At 29.5% G+C, this 16,995-nt stretch overlaps 2 protein-coding genes across 2 annotated transcripts in view; one reads left to right on the top strand and one right to left on the bottom strand.

Annotated features, from left to right (window-relative positions):
• LOC113513705 (uncharacterized) overlaps positions 1 to 16,780 on the bottom strand; it is a 53,659-nt gene extending 36,879 nt beyond the window's left edge. Inside the window, exon 1 of the mRNA XM_052903509.1 lies at positions 16,434 to 16,780. Within this exon, the coding sequence (XP_052759469.1) occupies positions 16,434 to 16,464 (31 nt within the window). The 5' untranslated portion in view covers positions 16,465 to 16,780. The remainder of the gene's footprint in view (positions 1 to 16,433) is intronic.
• Positions 414 to 3,193, top strand: LOC128202606 (uncharacterized). The gene is made up of 2 exons (XM_052903508.1): positions 414 to 535; positions 1,060 to 3,193. The coding sequence occupies exon 2, from the start codon at positions 1,065 to 1,067 to the stop codon at positions 2,934 to 2,936; it is 1,872 nt and encodes a 623-aa protein (XP_052759468.1). The 5' UTR covers positions 414 to 535; positions 1,060 to 1,064; the 3' UTR covers positions 2,937 to 3,193.
• Positions 16,781 to 16,995: the final 215 nt, after the last annotated feature.

The raw sequence follows: 16,995 nt of genomic DNA, 5'->3' as shown, positions 1-16,995 counted from the left end.
TGCGAATTACGATCATAATCTTTACGATCGTACATTAAAAAATAGACAAATAATAGTATGAGTACGATTTAAATCGTATATCTGTCAACCCTGCTAGCAAGACAGCGACAAAATCACGTTGCATAACAATGTAGCCCAAGCTTATATCTTATGAAATATACGGAAGAGATACGGACTTAGAAAAAACAGAAATGTTGTTCTTTGTGGAAGTCATTGATGAAATTCTATGTATTTTAGCCCGCAAACTTTCTTCAAACAAAAACAGCGCCATCTAGTATCGAGTTCTGTAATTATCTCTTTGTTTATGGATTTGAAGTAAGACCGCCACGCATGCAATACATTATGACTGGGGATTCCCCTATTCGTCGACGCTGAATATGAGGCGACGACAATCACTGTCAAACGTGTTCACTATTACTCTGACTCTGGTAACGTGACTTCCTGGTAACGTGTTAGGTAGGAAAAGCAGTAAAAAAGTGCATATTAAGGGAGCAGATTTGAAATAATATTTATACTTAACAAGAAATAATTAAAGGTAAGTGGATTTTTGAATGATACAATTATATCATGATCACTTAACAATTTTAACTTAAAATTAGATGTATTATTACAAGCTTTTATTTAGCTTGCGTTATGTAAATAAAAGTATGTAGGTATGTTCGTATGTTGATGCAATTATCCTCAATCCTCAACCGACTGGGATAAAATTTTCCATACACGTTTATTTTGGATGATAGTGCATAGTTAGCTGAGAGTCGTCATTGGATAATAATGGTGGATAGCCTAAGATGTGTACTAGATATTTATTTTTAACATAATATGCGTAAGTACCTAATCGAATTAAAGAAGTTGCTGAGAAAAATACAGAACAATACGATAATAAACTAGCGTCTGCGTTTAATCCTCCGAGGAGATGTAATTTTACAAAGGTTTTTTGTATTTATTTTATTATTTTTTTAATAAATTTATTGTAAATAACAAGAAATAATCATTGTAAAAAAATAGGCACTCTATTATTGAATTTTCGTCAGACCAACTAATCATCGTTCATTTTTTTAGGTTCAATGGGGAGACCTAAAGATTTACGCATATGGGAGCACTACCGTACTTTACCAAACAAGTCTGTTTCTTGCAAGCTTTGTAATAAGGTCTACAAATTCAGTAATGCTGCCAAAATGCTTCAACATCTTATCACTTGTCCAAAATCTCCAGAAACATTAAAAGACTCTATGAAACTTATAAAAGATAGCTCGTCCAAAACCAAAATGTCTGGACTGTCAGAGATAGAGACAAATGATTCTTTTATAAGCCCCTCGTCGTCTGCTAACACTACAATAAATGCTGAGTTTCAAGACACCGATGATCATATAAAAACAGAATTAGCGAGAGCTATATTTGTAACAGGGACGCCATTATCGATGGTGCAACATCCTTTATGGATACAATTTTTCGAAAAATTGCAACCAAAATTTAAAATACCTTCACGTAAAGCTTTAGCGACAAAATACTTAGATAAAATATATAGAGAAATGCGTTTTGAGTTAAATGAGGAACTAAATGCTTGTAGTTACTTACACCTTCAGTGCGATGGCTGGTCTAATTTAAGAAATGAAGGAATAATAAACTTTCTTATATCAAAACCTCAACCTGCATACGTTAAAAGTTTGAATACAGAAAGTAATCCTCACACTAGTGAATACCTTAGCCAAGAAGTTGAAAAAGTAATGAAAGTGTATGGAGCAAATAAGTTTCTTGTACTTATTGGCGATAACGCTAGAAATATACAAAAGGCATTCGAATTAACAAAACTCAAATATCCACATGTTGTTCCTCTCGGTTGCTGTGCACATATCCTTAACTTGTTGTGCCAAGATATTGTAAAGATACAAGAAGTAACTGTGTTTATTATGCAAGCCATAAATATAATAAAAACTGTTAAAAGGAGTCAACGATTAAGTTCCTTGTTGATAAAATCAAGGCAGGGTGAAGATTCTACACAAACACTAAAATTGCCTTGTGCTACAAGATGGGGAAGTCATGTTACTTCGTTAAAAAGTTTGAAAGCAAATAAGATAGCTTTGCAAATATTAACAGTTAGAGAAGATGTGGTAATTTCAAGAGATATTAAAGATTTAATTCTAAGTGATGATTTCTGGACGAAGACAGGGGAATGTATAAGTATTTTGGAACCAGTCACTGAAAGCATATTTTACTTAGAGAGCGACCAGAATCGTTTGCATCGCACATACATTACATTTAGAGATGTACAAGCTAAGATACGTTTTGCATTAAATGAGATTTCGACATTGAGCGAAGAAAGCAAACAGCAGATTCTAACATCAGTATCTTCAAGATGCAATATGGCAATGAGGCCAATACATTTTGCAGCATATATTCTAGACCCCAGGACTCTAGGAGTCGAACTTACTCAAGAGGAAGAACTTAAGGGTATGGAGTTTATCTACAATTTAAGCCAACACTTAAGTTTGTCAAATGTAATGGCAGATTTGGCGTGTTATAAAGCTAAAGAAAACTTTTGGGCCAGAGGATTTGTATGGAGCTCATTAGATAGCATTGAGCCCCTAATATGGTGGAAAGGTATTTGTGGTTCCACTGAGTTAAGCAAAGTAGCGATTCGTATTCTATCAGCTCCCTGTACTTCGGCAGCCACTGAGCGTTCCTTTAGTATCCAAGGCTACATACATAATAACAAAAGAAATCGACTTACAACTGAAAGAAGTGAAAAAATTTCATTCATTTGTTATAACTGGAATCTTAAACATAAAGCTGAATGCGAGGACATTCAGTTTAATGAAGAAAATACCTTAGAAGCTTTCATTGAGCAAGTAAATGAACATAACAGTTTAGACGAAATAGAGCCTATCGAACCTATACAATTCATCGCTTGTAATAACTCTGAATCTGACAGTGATTGACTGTAGTTTTACATTTTACTTTCATCTCTTTCTTAATAAACTCAAAATCAAATTAAAAGTTTTTTATTCTGTAGGCTGCATAATAATATTGTCTATGTCCAGTATAGTGGACGTCTTGCGGCTGAGATGACGATGATGAAGTACAAAATCATAAACACCCAAAAATTTGGGTGTTTATGGGGTTTAAACCCAATAAACCCAAAACACCCGGTTTTTACCCACCAGACTTTAAACCCACCCAGGTGGATTGCCCATCTCTACTTATACTTGAAGAATATATATAAGCGCTGTGGAATAAATAAGCCTGTATTGTTCTGACAAATCCATATAAATGTTGCCAGCATAATAATCTTACCTGTTCATGTTATTATGACGCAACAAACCAATTTGAATTAATAAGATACCTTTATATATTTATTAAGGTTATATCTTATACTAAGCAAATTCTAATAACTAATATTATGTAAAAGGGAGTTAATTTAATTGTTTTTTATCTCTTGAGATATTCTCCACTGCTAAACGTAAGCCCCGTAAGAGAGGGGTTTGCCTGTAGTTGCCACGCTTGGCAGACGGGTTCGCAACCGCAGTTAGGATTTGGTGATGTTTTAAGAGGAACGCTGCTGCACATTTCTAGACTAGTCGAATGTATTTGAAATACAAGTTATAGACTTATTTTTAACCCAGTTAAACAATTTACCTACCTCAGTCACACAGACAAATTCATGTTGAAAGTTAATTATTATTACAAAAACAAATAAAGAGTGTTTATTTATATGTACTATTATAAGACTGGCAACATCTGTTTTATTCTATCAAATTAAAAATGTTAGGTATTTCTAGAATACCAGACTAAAACTAATGTTTTATTAATCTGCCACTGAAATATTGGAACTATTGGAATTATTAATTTGTCATCTATTTGAAAACTTTATTTGAAAATTTAAACATTATAAAATAAATGAAAACTTTATTTTAGATTTTGGTAAATTTAATTGTAAGTTTTGAAATCTTAGATGTCAATATAATACGAATGTTCTTTCTTTGTTATGATCATTAATACTGGTAACGTATTGATCTTAATTTTAGTACGGCACGCATCGAGTAAAATTTATGGACAATTACTGATCAGACGCCAGAGAGATAAAGGGATAAGAATTCACCAATTGAAGTTCATGCCAGTTAATATTTATTATGGATAAATAGAAAAATATTCTTCCACTCTATTGTAAATAAGAAGTTTGATTTAATAAATAATGTTGTCAACAAAACTTTGTTGTTGTCGTGTAAAACTGAACCTTTACTTCAACGTAATTAAATTGAATTCAGAACAGGTACTGCCTTAATTTATGGTTGAATTTCATTATCTGTCAAATGAAATTTTCTATCTGGAATAGAATTATAAGCAATGTGTACAATGAAGTAATAATAATAATAAATACCACTAGACAAACTACACAACGCTATTTAGTTCCAAAACAATAGACATACTGTTTTTTGTAAATGCATACATGTATATGTACTGGCAAAACAGGGGGAAGCCTATAATCAGCAGTAGACAGTTAACGGCTAAAATTATGATGATGATATATTATATATGGATAACACCAAAAGTTATATAAAAAATTATAACCAAATACGAGTATATTATTGGTACTAAAAATGCTCTTGCTCTTTCGTAAAAAAAGGTTTTTGATAAATACCTAATCATTATTATAATATAAATAGGGCATTTTTAAAAGTTAATTTTTACACTACTTTTTCCCCCATGCAAACAATTGAATAAATGGCAGGAAATTAATTTCGAGCCATCAGGGGGCCAACCACGTATTTTTCATAAAATTTTTTTTGTTGAAAAGTACAAGTGTTTTCTAATAATATCAATATACTTGTATATACAAAATTTCACCAAGTACCAACAATCACGATAATTAATATACACAAAATATATTAATATATCTAAATGTTAATACCAATATGTAACAGCAATGTATCTGAAACGTAATTGACTTGACCAATCTCGTTTTGCATAACATTGTTTGACCCCTCATTTCGTACTCATGAAAGGATTACCGTGCACAATATTTATCATAATTTCATAGAGTAAGTATGCAAACATAAGCCCATTTTTATAAAATTTACGTGTTTGATATAATAATCCTTTTAGTCCGTATATGTTAATATGATAAACCTTTTAGCCGTGATTTTGATATTATTAATAGTTTGTTAATATTTTTTTTATATTATATATCTGTTAGCTGACTCTTACAATTAAAAGGAATTTATTAACACCATTTATGATGAAGATGCCAAAGATCGGGATTAACATATACAGACATAACCCCAACAAAATATTGTTCTCCCGTTCATTGAACATCAGGTAAAAGCTTACTTACATAGGTTTTTTAAACAACTGAAGTGGCAAACAATTATATGGACCACCTGACAGCAAATAGTGAAGTTAGCAGGGTGAATTTCCTATCGGTGGCAAGCTTTACAATGGTTACAGTTAACTAATGACCCACTACGGCGCCACACGCATAAATACATTGTTAGTTTAGTAGGTACATTGTTGAAATTATTTAAAGGATATAAATAAAATAGTACTTTAAATCAATTAATTATTTTTTAATTTGTGTATTACAAAGGACCTAATCTTTCTCTTTTCAATATTACTATAGGTAATAATAAATATACACAGTCACTACTAAATATTCTTTTTATAAATATATATATATATATATATATATATTTTTATATATATATATATATATATATATATATATATATATATAATAAATATATATACAATATATTAATAAATATATATACAATATTTTGATATTTGTAACGCAAACATTATTTTATGTAACCGAGTCATCAAACTTTTAAAAGGCATTTAAATTTACCACATACAAATATCCCACGTTCAAAAAAGATGAACGGTTGTCATTAAAATCAGGCGGAGCACACGAAATTTCTTTCATGTCTATTCAACCGTCGGATTCGAAGCAGTCTGAATGGTGCAGTAGTGAAAATAATCGCCGTAGTGAGGCACAATCGTCGACTGGAAGTATGCCAAGCCGCCGGAACGGGGAGTTGTCCTGTTACGGTTGAACGCCATTAACAGTTTCCCATAGAGCCCCCGCCGATGCGGAGTCGAGTCCATGGTTATAAAATTACAAATGACTTAATTAACACGTTTTTTATGTGCCTAAAATAACCTTGTTAAGTATCTATTCGTGCGCAACATTTTGTTTTACAGACGTGTAAAAATTCTAATTTATTCACCTCTGTTGTTTAGCTTAATTGTCTTAGACATTGGCAGTAAAGTTTCAAATTATTGACATTTGAACATGGTATTGTATTTTTGAAACATTTTTTGGAATTTTAATAAATAACGTTGTTTTACCACTTATTGCGAAATATAAAAATCGCGATTAAAAGACAGGGGTTGATCGTAAAACGATGAAAATATAAAGTTGTGTGTATTTTTCAATGTTAAATCATAATAAAATAAAAATGAAAAAATTTGTTAAAAAAATAAAAAAAAAATTGAGCTACCGATAAAATGAATCATGCTGCTGTACGAGTATACGAGGGAACTTTTTCTGAATCTTCTACTACTAATTCTTAAGATAATTTTATATATATACTATTTTCTTATCATTCGAACTAATAAAAACAAAATGGCAAAACTGCCATTAACTTGTTTATATTATAAATTAAAAACATTACAAAACAATTAAAGATATTAATTAATACAAACTCTGTTCTATATCTATTATATATTTTATATTACAACAATGAATTCATTAATAAAAGCAATATTACAGAGCATCATAAAGACACATATAATAGGTTCCATTTAAAAACTAATACAATAAATGAGGAACTCGATTAAATTGAAGATCATCTGCGCCGTAAATATTAAAGACGGAATGGTTTTTAATGAATAAACAAATTTTCATCCGTAATTAATTCTTAATTCATTCAAGCTCGAAGTTAAGGTCGTATTTTAATTGCTTTTCTGTAAACAATGCTGGCAACGGATATGTACCAGAACTTATATTTTGCTCTACAAAAATCACCGACAAAATACTTGAAAATATTTTTAATTATGATTTCGACGATATTGCATATAAAAATAAATTTTACTCCTATATAAGCAATGTTTTGCTCCGTAAACAAAAACAGCAGCTTTTATCATAACAAAATATGGGATCGACACTGAAGTAAACTCTCAATTATAAATCATAATCATATCTAGAAAATAAATCCAGACAAATCCATTTAAAAACAAAATAACACAGCTTAAAAATTCGCTATAGTTCATTTACTATGTACCTATCTACGCAAAGTATACGTACGAAACAATGGTTGGACCAGAGCCAACCATCTCACGTTGTCAAGAAACGGCAAACTTCGTTTAATTTCACCGACAATTGACAAAATTTCAAAGGAAAATTAATTTTAAGATGTTAACAAACTCAACAACGGATGCTGTTTCGAATTTCAGGCTTTGAAGGTATTAAAATACCACGCCTCTGTAATTGGGTCTACAAAACCCTCTTATAACATCTAATCCTACTCAAACCGAACATTTGCGTAGAGGAAAACCGATGACAAATTTTCTGATATTGCTCTCGAAGTTTTCTTTGTCGAACATAACCTTATTAATCATAAGTGTCAATATTGAAAGGACAAAGTTTTGTTCTTTCCTGCGTATACAGTAAATACATTATGTCAGTTTTGACAACGCGTAAGTGCTAGGTGCTTTGTTTTATCTATCGCATACATTAGGAACTCTTATTCGTGTGATTTTAAAAACTCCTATGCAATTGAAATTGTTATTATTAAAATAATTTATTTCGATATGATTACATATTACGTGGAGCACAGTTCGATTTTATTTTGAAACACAATAATTATTACAATATCATTATCATATTTGAATAATCTATATAAGAGTTTTATACTAAATAAGTCCTACGTACATTTGTATAAAATATACCTTTTAACAAAAATATTATAATTTAAGGTGATGCTATCGTATAATAAAATTGAAAAACCCTTGAATCGCGAAACTTATCAGTATTTATTATAGCAATATCTGAAAGAGTACAAGTGTTTTTCTTACAATAATAATATTGTGTAATACTTTATGTAATATGAGTTTTAGTAAAAACAATAATAATATAGTTTTTAATTTTTAAATTGTACATCATATACATCATATAAAAATTAAAAGCAAGATATGTGTATCTACATAGTATAAAACAAAGTCGCTTCCTGTCTGTCTGTCCCTATGTATCTTTATATTTTTAAAACTACGCAACGGATTTTGATGCGGTTTTTTTTTAATAGACAGGGTGATCCAAGAGGAAAGTTTCTATGTATAAGGAAGTTTTACCAGTAGTTACACACACTTGACCTTTAGGGTGGGGGGGGAGGTTGGCAATCGCAGTTATGCTCTTGGTGATGTTTTAAGCGGGACGCTGCTACCCTTTCCTCGACCTTTAAGTTCCCTTAATCGCTTAATACGACAACGACAAGAAAGAAAGTCATATACCGTTCCATTATACCAGAACAATACGGTAATAATTTGTTCACCAACAGATTTTAATTTTTCTGTATTTTTAATAGAATATTCAAATATTAAATTGTATTGTTTGAAGTTACGGAATCTTACTTTACAAAATTAATATATTTATTATAAAATTTACGTAAAAAAAATCTTAAGAAAACAAGTCCCAAGCCTTAATACGAGTGTATCAATACCCAACAAGTTCTAATTACCAATTAGACGTATAAGGAAAATTATCCAAAAAGCCTATCCTTTCAAAGAGGCTCGACTTAAGTACAATCTTATAATAAACTATCTTAGTAATAACATTCTAATTTACTCCAATATATATGTAGACCACATTAATGATTTTCTATCCCCCCCCCCCTCCCTATCAAGCATAGAACTTAATCAAAAGTTTATTGAAATTATCTCTCTAAATAATGTTAGTATCTAGACAAAACAATCAATAAATTTATCTATTTTATTTATCTTAGGCCGCATTAATTATTCGTTTGTACATATTTTCATTAAATTCTATTAATACTGACTATAAATATGACACAACAGTACTGCTTTCGAAGCATATTGTCAGCACTTACTCTGCTAACCATGCACTTGAGAGTTGATGTGCATAGATGAAGCTATATATTGCCCTGGATGAAGATAAATGAGACATTCTATCTATTGGATGTATCTAACACAAGATTTACCCGTGTAGAATCCGTTATCGCCCCTTCCAATGGGAAATAAATGGGAAATCCGTTTTTTTTTTTATTTCAACATACTGGTATATAATGATAACATTCATTTCAATACAAACTTTTTAAATTTGATTTTAAAAACGAACATTATTGAATTTTATTATTCGTACAGTTAAGTGTTGAGTTCTCTGTTGTTTATTAATAAATAGTTCGATGTATCAAGTATTAATAACTGAAGTGTATTTTTTTTTTAATTTTATATAATCATTTACATCGATGAAGTACCTACTTGCTTATCACAACATTTCGAGTATCCATGGTTGCGGATAGACTAAAATGTTGAACGCCTGTCAAAAGTTTTGAAATTATTTGCAGTTACCGCCACCTGTTTCTCTTGTATCTGGCAAAACGTTCCAGGTTGACGCAGAAAACTCTAAGTGAGCTAAATGTATCTTAAAGTCTTGCTATAATTCGACTTCGAAGTATAATTTGCAGAATTCCAGCTGTTCAGAATCTCAGCAATCACAATAGATTCACGAGCTAATCTTGGTACTCGTATTAATCTATTCTCTTTATCAACGATCCTCGTATTGTCTAAATTACAAGCGAGTAAAACCTCTTTAAATATTTCATTTTCACAGATTTATATGTAGGTACTAAGAAATTGATTCTATTTAATATTTTTATTATTAATTCTTTAAAAAAATAATTTTTAAACAAATATACAATGCGAATGTGAATTTAAGTCCCTAGACTAAAACTAATATATTATATTAACAGACACATATAAAGTTTTTTAATCTTTTATTCATACAAAGTTCTTTATAGCTATCTGCAGTTAAGAACCTGTACCACAGGTTTCGACCTAGCTCAGGCACTAGACTCTCATAAACAAATGTCAATTACCTTTTCAAGTTAAGTATCTGCTTGCTTAGAAATAATAAATGCATATTATGATTTATTATTATTAGTAGCTGTGTCCGCGACTTCATCTGTCCACCCGGGACATGTAAACAGACCAATGACAAAAAAGGAGGCATAGCCTATGTTCTTCTCATTTAATTACGATTGGTTACCATTGGTCGACTGAATATCAAAAGATAAAACAAATTCACTTTCATATTTATCATATTAATAAATTACTTACCGATATATAATATTTTTGATAAGAAAGTAACTGATAAAATTTAAAAAAAAATATTAACATGAAACGAGTCATAGTTTTAAAAACCATAATTAAAAAAATACATTATAATCACCAACATAAAACAAGTATACTTAAAAAAAGCTAAATCCCTAACTTTCCGCTTTTTAAAATAACGGATTAATTATGATTCATGGAAACAAAACTACGGAGTATTTCTTTTGAATTTACACAAAATATAAAATATTGCCAGTCCGAGAAACACACGTCATGTAAGTATAGGTATGTTGAAAATGTTTCCAGCTATCCCATTTTTAAAACTTTCTGTGAACAACATTTCCCTTTTCAAGCATTTTACGAGTACATTAGCTACTCGTAAATTAACATGACACCTCATTCATTATGTTTTATGCCTCTCCGTGTCCTGAATTTCCGTACCTTTTTTATCAATTGGTAAGGGCAATATTCTCCTAATTTAAACAATGGCATTCCTTTATTTTTAACAGTCTACAAAAAATGGAAGACATTCAATTTCCCCGTATTTCTGACATCTCCGGCTCAGAGGTCCAATTTTGACATATTTTTCATTAAATTAAAGGTAAAGAATGTCTAATACAATAAAGTAATAAACAATGATCAGAGTGAATATTAAAAGGAGTTTTGTATGAAAAACATACCTTATACTACTTTTAATTTAAATAATATTATATAATAGATACAGTTTACTAATTTATTATTACTTAAATTGTTTACTAATTGTGTCAAGTGTAGACAATTACATTGTACTCTGCAATAAAATTAATTCAGTCACCAACAAAAGACAAAGTGTTTCGTAGATACCTTATATTAAAATACTTGAATTAAGAATGCGGAATCGAAATCGGTTAGAAGCAGAATCATGTTTGCTTCACAACAATTTTTTTTTCTACGCAAAGAAAGACGACATCTTCGACCATGATAAAATTAATATAGGACTAACACGGGAATTAACTCTATAATTTAATATTAAACTGTTTATAATTTAAATTTATGTATACATAAGAAACATAGTCGCAAAATAATTGTCATTAAAACATTAACACCTTTAGATTATATAGACAGAGCATCAGGTGTCAAAAGCATGCAAGTTGGCTAAATTGACTTTCGATTGACTCAATTTGACACGTTTTTTCTTTTTTTTTTAGTACGTTTGTTCTGTTATGGAACAGGCTAAGGTCGGAGACCATGCTGCCTAGTCTTCAATATTACGTTTTTTCTTTTTATTAATCAAAATAAAACGAACCATTATTCAGGGTTGCAAGTAATTAAATTAAAAATTTCCCAGAGCAAGTTGATTTTCTAAATTTAAATTGTTTCTTCTAATATTATTTTGAAGTAATTTAGTAGAGTATTTATTGTAATATTTAGACACATTATTCATATTTATATATTTATTAATGTATTTAAATTCTACAATTTATTAGAGGCGACATATTCCTTTTCTTACTATTACCAAACAGCAACCAAAGAGTATTACTCTACATTTTTTTTTTTTTTTTTTACAACACAGGGGGCAAACGAGCATGCGGCTCACCTGATGGTAAGTGACTACCGCCGCCCATAAATCGAAATGTGTGGATTGCTTTCTCAACAATGTTCAAATATCAATAGATTAGAAATTAATATACATCAATTAATTTAAACGTTGGCCATCTTCGATGACTTTAAAATTAAAATATATTATAAGTCTATATTTGAACATAAATCAAAGTAGTCAGTAAAGATAAGCCTAAGAACGGATCATTGTGCTATTTATTTTGTTCTTTCAAATGTATTCATACGAATTTTGTATATTTTTTTTTTATTATTCATCTTAACCTTGTAATATAATTTTTCTCAGTTACTTAGTTGTATATGTGCACTAGCTTTTGCTCACAACGTCGCTCGCATGTTTAAATCTATATTTTATGTGCCTATTTTCCAAACTGACGAAATTCCAAATAAACTTTTAATACCCGTTTTACCCCCTTAGGGATTGAATTTTCAAAATTCCTTTCTTATTGTTCACGTCCACTATATAAGGAACCTATCTGCATTCATGGATAAAAAAGTTGGCCTGTTTCTGGTGACTTAATTGTGTGAAGACGCTTTATTTATTTATTTTATTTATTCTTTATTGCACAATAAAATTTTATACAAATGGCGAACTTAATGCCATATGGCATTATCTATATAATCTATGTTGATAACGAAAGAAGCTTTTGGAAGTCGCCTAAAACAATTTATACGCTTATATAAGTACACCACATAAACTGAACGCAGTGTAGGCACCACACATAATACGTTCATTATGACGTAATATCTTCTGTAACTTTAGTTTCCGATATTCTTTGCTATTAAATCAGTCTATCGAGGCAAATAGAACTAGCCCATCAAATATTAATAGCCTCTATTTCCGAGACCACGAAAATAAATACCCATCCGTTATCTGACTGTATCTTTATTTCCAGTTATGAATGTTTGTATATATATATATATGTATATATTATTTTATATATTTTGGTTTGTTACATTGTTCAAAATAAAATCAGTTAATAAAAACTTCTTACTTTTTAACTTATTATTAATTGAGATATTATATTATATTTTAGTTATGTTAATCAGAATTCAGTCATAAGAATCACGAATCGCGATAACGTATCATAGAATAGATTTATGGTAAAATTCAAGGTTTTTTTCAAAAATAGTAACTCAAGCATATAATCAAATTGACTTCCATAAGATTTATATAGGTATTATTTGGATCAACAAGTCTTATTCCAACAAATTATTATTTATTTTATTTATTTTTAGATGACGTTATTATTGGCAAAAATAAACAGGAGCATCTGTTAGCGTTGGAGGCTGTATTTATTAAAGTTAAAAAGTCAGTAAATGTGTTTTTCTCAATGAAATATATTTGGGATACGTCATAAAACGAAGGCATCAAAACAATATTATAATGTTCCATTCTACATTCTTAGGATTAATAAACCTCTAAAGTACTATAATTTACACACACAGAGATCGACCTAAAACAACTATAAATAAGTAATTTTCGAAATAAACCAAGTAACAACGGTAGGCCCGCCGATCGCTACGTTAGATTCTAATATGCTCGGCGAAATGTAAGCATAATGCTACGTACACAACAACGGCAATAGCTAAAAATAACAAATGTCTCTGAGTACTTCATTAGAGATTATAACTACACTCTTATTATTTTGTCAAAAAATCTTCAACTTTGAAAATTCAATACACTATTATGAAAGTGGCATGAAATTTTAAATTAAAAAAAAAAACAATAAAACCAATTCATAATTGTTCATTCTAGACAAAATACGCTCGAATTGAGAATTACTTTTGGAAGTCGGTTTAAATTCATTTCATAAACTTAATAAATGCATATCTATCGCTTTCATTAAACGTACTTTAGATTCTAACCACGTTTTAATTAGAGCCGTATCGTCGGCATTAGTGTGGAATTTCAATCGAATCCATACTAAGATGGATTCCATTCTAGTCCTGGTGTCGCCAATGGACTGTGAACCTTGACATTCCGAAATGCGAGCACATTATCCGTTGAATTCATAACATTTGAATTCATAAAAAAATCACTGAGCTCATCAACTTATTAGATTATATTTTCTTTTTCATCTAACAAAATAAATTTTTCCTTTGATTTATTATTTCAATATAGAACATAAGTACACAATTTACTGGTCATTACGTTAAATTGCTTAAAATAATTGCTTACTATTACATGTATAAAACAAATAAGACGCTGATAGATAACAATCGAATAATTAAAGATTGTGTCGCATAAAAAACCGACTTCAATTGTGACAAAAGAAGACTACTGAACCGATTTTTATAAAATTTCTAAAAGAACAATCGATAGATATATCCATTTGGAAAAAAGAATTTTCCAAATGGATTTAGAACTTACGGAGTTATAAGGTAACAAACAAAAAAAATATAACTGAATTGAGACCTTTCTTTTTGAAATCGGTTGATAAACAAGCTCACTCTCATATTCGTGGGCTTATTTATTTATTTTTATAAAAAGGAAGAATAAAATCTGGCAGCCGTTAAAATTTGACATATTAAAAGAAATATAACTTTCTGTAATATTTTACAAATACCCTCTACATGTGTATAACTAAAGTAACACGAAAAGTTTATAATACCAAAAACTCAGCAATATTTAAACGAAACTGATAAATGAGTTCAATTAATTCATTTTGACATCGATGGAAATATAAAAAATATTTTAGAATCATAAAAATTTTCAGTAACATAATCACAAGATTAAAAAAATATAGATAAATATTTAATCATTGTTAAAAATATACCTTCCAATTATACCTTCTGCGTAATATGTACATATATATACCTGTATATGTATAACAAGGTATCACGAAAGGGTTATAATACTCAAAACTCAGCAGTATTCATGGAACTGATCAACAGATTCTCATGAACATGGATATATTATTATATGAAAATATTAATATAAGGATATACGAAAATATGTTTTTAATTACGGGTACGTATTACTGGATTTTGGACAGTATAACAATTTTCCGTGAATTTTATGTATTTTACTATTCATTCTTAAAAACAACTGTAATAGTTCACCATTTTATCATCAAATCTTGCCAATTTTTATAAAAGGGTAATGATTGGTTGATCTTAAGAGGTTCTACATTCTATCATTATACCTAGGTAATTTTAAGTGACTCCACAGAGTAGAAAAGCTTAATTTTCTATGTAAATAAGTAAGATGGTACTTAAACTTGCTTATTCCTTATCTAATATAGCAATGCGTATATTTGATATACAATTAGTTCACAGAAAATCAGCGTTTAGGTATTATAATATATATGAATGCCTAAACACTTATCTGAGTGATGGCCATTACGGTTGTATAATTTCTAATTAGGTATAAGTTTATTTTTGTATTGCCTTTTTCTTTAAGTTTATAATTATTTATGTTTTAGTTCTAATTATTGATTTTTGTTCCTTCTTTATATTTCCGTATTCCAGTGTAAAAGATAAAATGGCTAAAGATAAATTTGCTATTTTTCTTATATAATTATACAAGAGATATAGCAAATTTATCTTTAAAAGCAGTGCATAAATTCCACACTTTACTCAAATCCAATATCAAAATAATATAAAAACTACTAAAAAAAAAACTCGAACAATACTTATTTTTAAAAATAAATATTTCAAAAACTTTAGTTCCTATTTTAATTTACATTACGATTAATGAAATTAAAAAATATTATATTTAAAAGATTAGTTTTGAAAATTAATTATAAAATATAACGAAGAGGCAACCCTAAGTTGCATCTGAAAATGTTAAACCCGCATCATGCATTAATGATTAAAAACTATTACCAAAGGGCCCGTACGGAGGATATCCACACAACCACGATGAATGGATTACGTTGTTTACTCCCACTTAGGGTTTAATTAGGTAGAAATAATTTGTAACGAGTTTAACAATCTGCTGAATATTTCTACAATTTATAAGCAATTTGAAGAAGAAAAAGAGTATCAATGTGACCAATTTTATTGTGAATAAGTTACGAAATATATTTGCTAATTTTAAAACTGTTTTTTTTTTTAATTATATAAAGTCTTACTTCGTAGTTGATCATATATGTGCAAGTTCGCAATATTTTGTAAAAAGAATAAAAAATAATTATTATATAATAATGTCAGATTAATAGGGATAATCTATATTAGAGTAAACCTGTCAATTGAAAAATAATAATTAAAATAATTTTACAATTGGCAAAAAATACAGATCTAGAATCCTTTTTGTAATTACATTCAAATACAATAAGTTACGAAAATTTTAAAGAATTCGTGAAACATTATTATTCAGAACGATATACATAAAAAACACCAAAAAAAATGAACTTAACTGACTCTTTTTTTAATCTGTTTCATGTCGTTCAGTTTGAATATACATGTATATACATGTGTCAAGTGAAGTAAAATTTTTAATTGTACAGGTACTTTAGTTATACAAATAATTAATTAAAACTACTTACCACACAATGTGATAATCGATATAAACTTCATTTTTAAGCTTTTGTAGTTGCGTATAGTAAATTACATAATATTTTGTTCGACTTCACATGCACCGCAGTTATTACGAACAGAACAGGAACTGTAGTCACATTATAAGCGTTATGCTCCACAGTACAGGTAGCGTCCACTCTTGGTAACATTTGAAACATTATTTAACATGTTTTAAAAAAAATTACAACACAATTTTTTTAAGAAAAAAATTAAATTTCGAATTTAGACGTCCGTTGTTTACAACACCTCACGCGTTTGTATCGTGTTCCATATTTGAATGACGCGCCCGGGCGGAGCGTGCTACCCGCGTAAGGTCCGTCCGCCGAATGTCCTTGGTTTTTCCCGCTAGGGTAACGTCATGCGCACTACAAACTCACCCTTAAGGGTCCTTAAGTGGATTAAGTTTTTAAACTTTGACAATTGATAAAATGAGATCGAGTTTGTTAAAGATGAAATCGTTAAGTGAAAAGTTGCAAATGAAAGGATCCTTATTGTTAATATCTTACAATTTTATTTTACATTTAGTAAGTC

The sequence above is a fragment of the Galleria mellonella genome, unplaced genomic scaffold (genome assembly GCF_026898425.1).
Source record: "Galleria mellonella isolate WM207_F2 unplaced genomic scaffold, CSIRO_AGI_GalMel_v1 utg139, whole genome shotgun sequence".
NCBI classification, from domain to species: domain Eukaryota; kingdom Metazoa; phylum Arthropoda; class Insecta; order Lepidoptera; family Pyralidae; genus Galleria; species Galleria mellonella.
The sequence above is the reverse complement of the archived record's forward strand: the minus strand, read 5'-3'. Positions and strand labels throughout refer to the sequence as shown.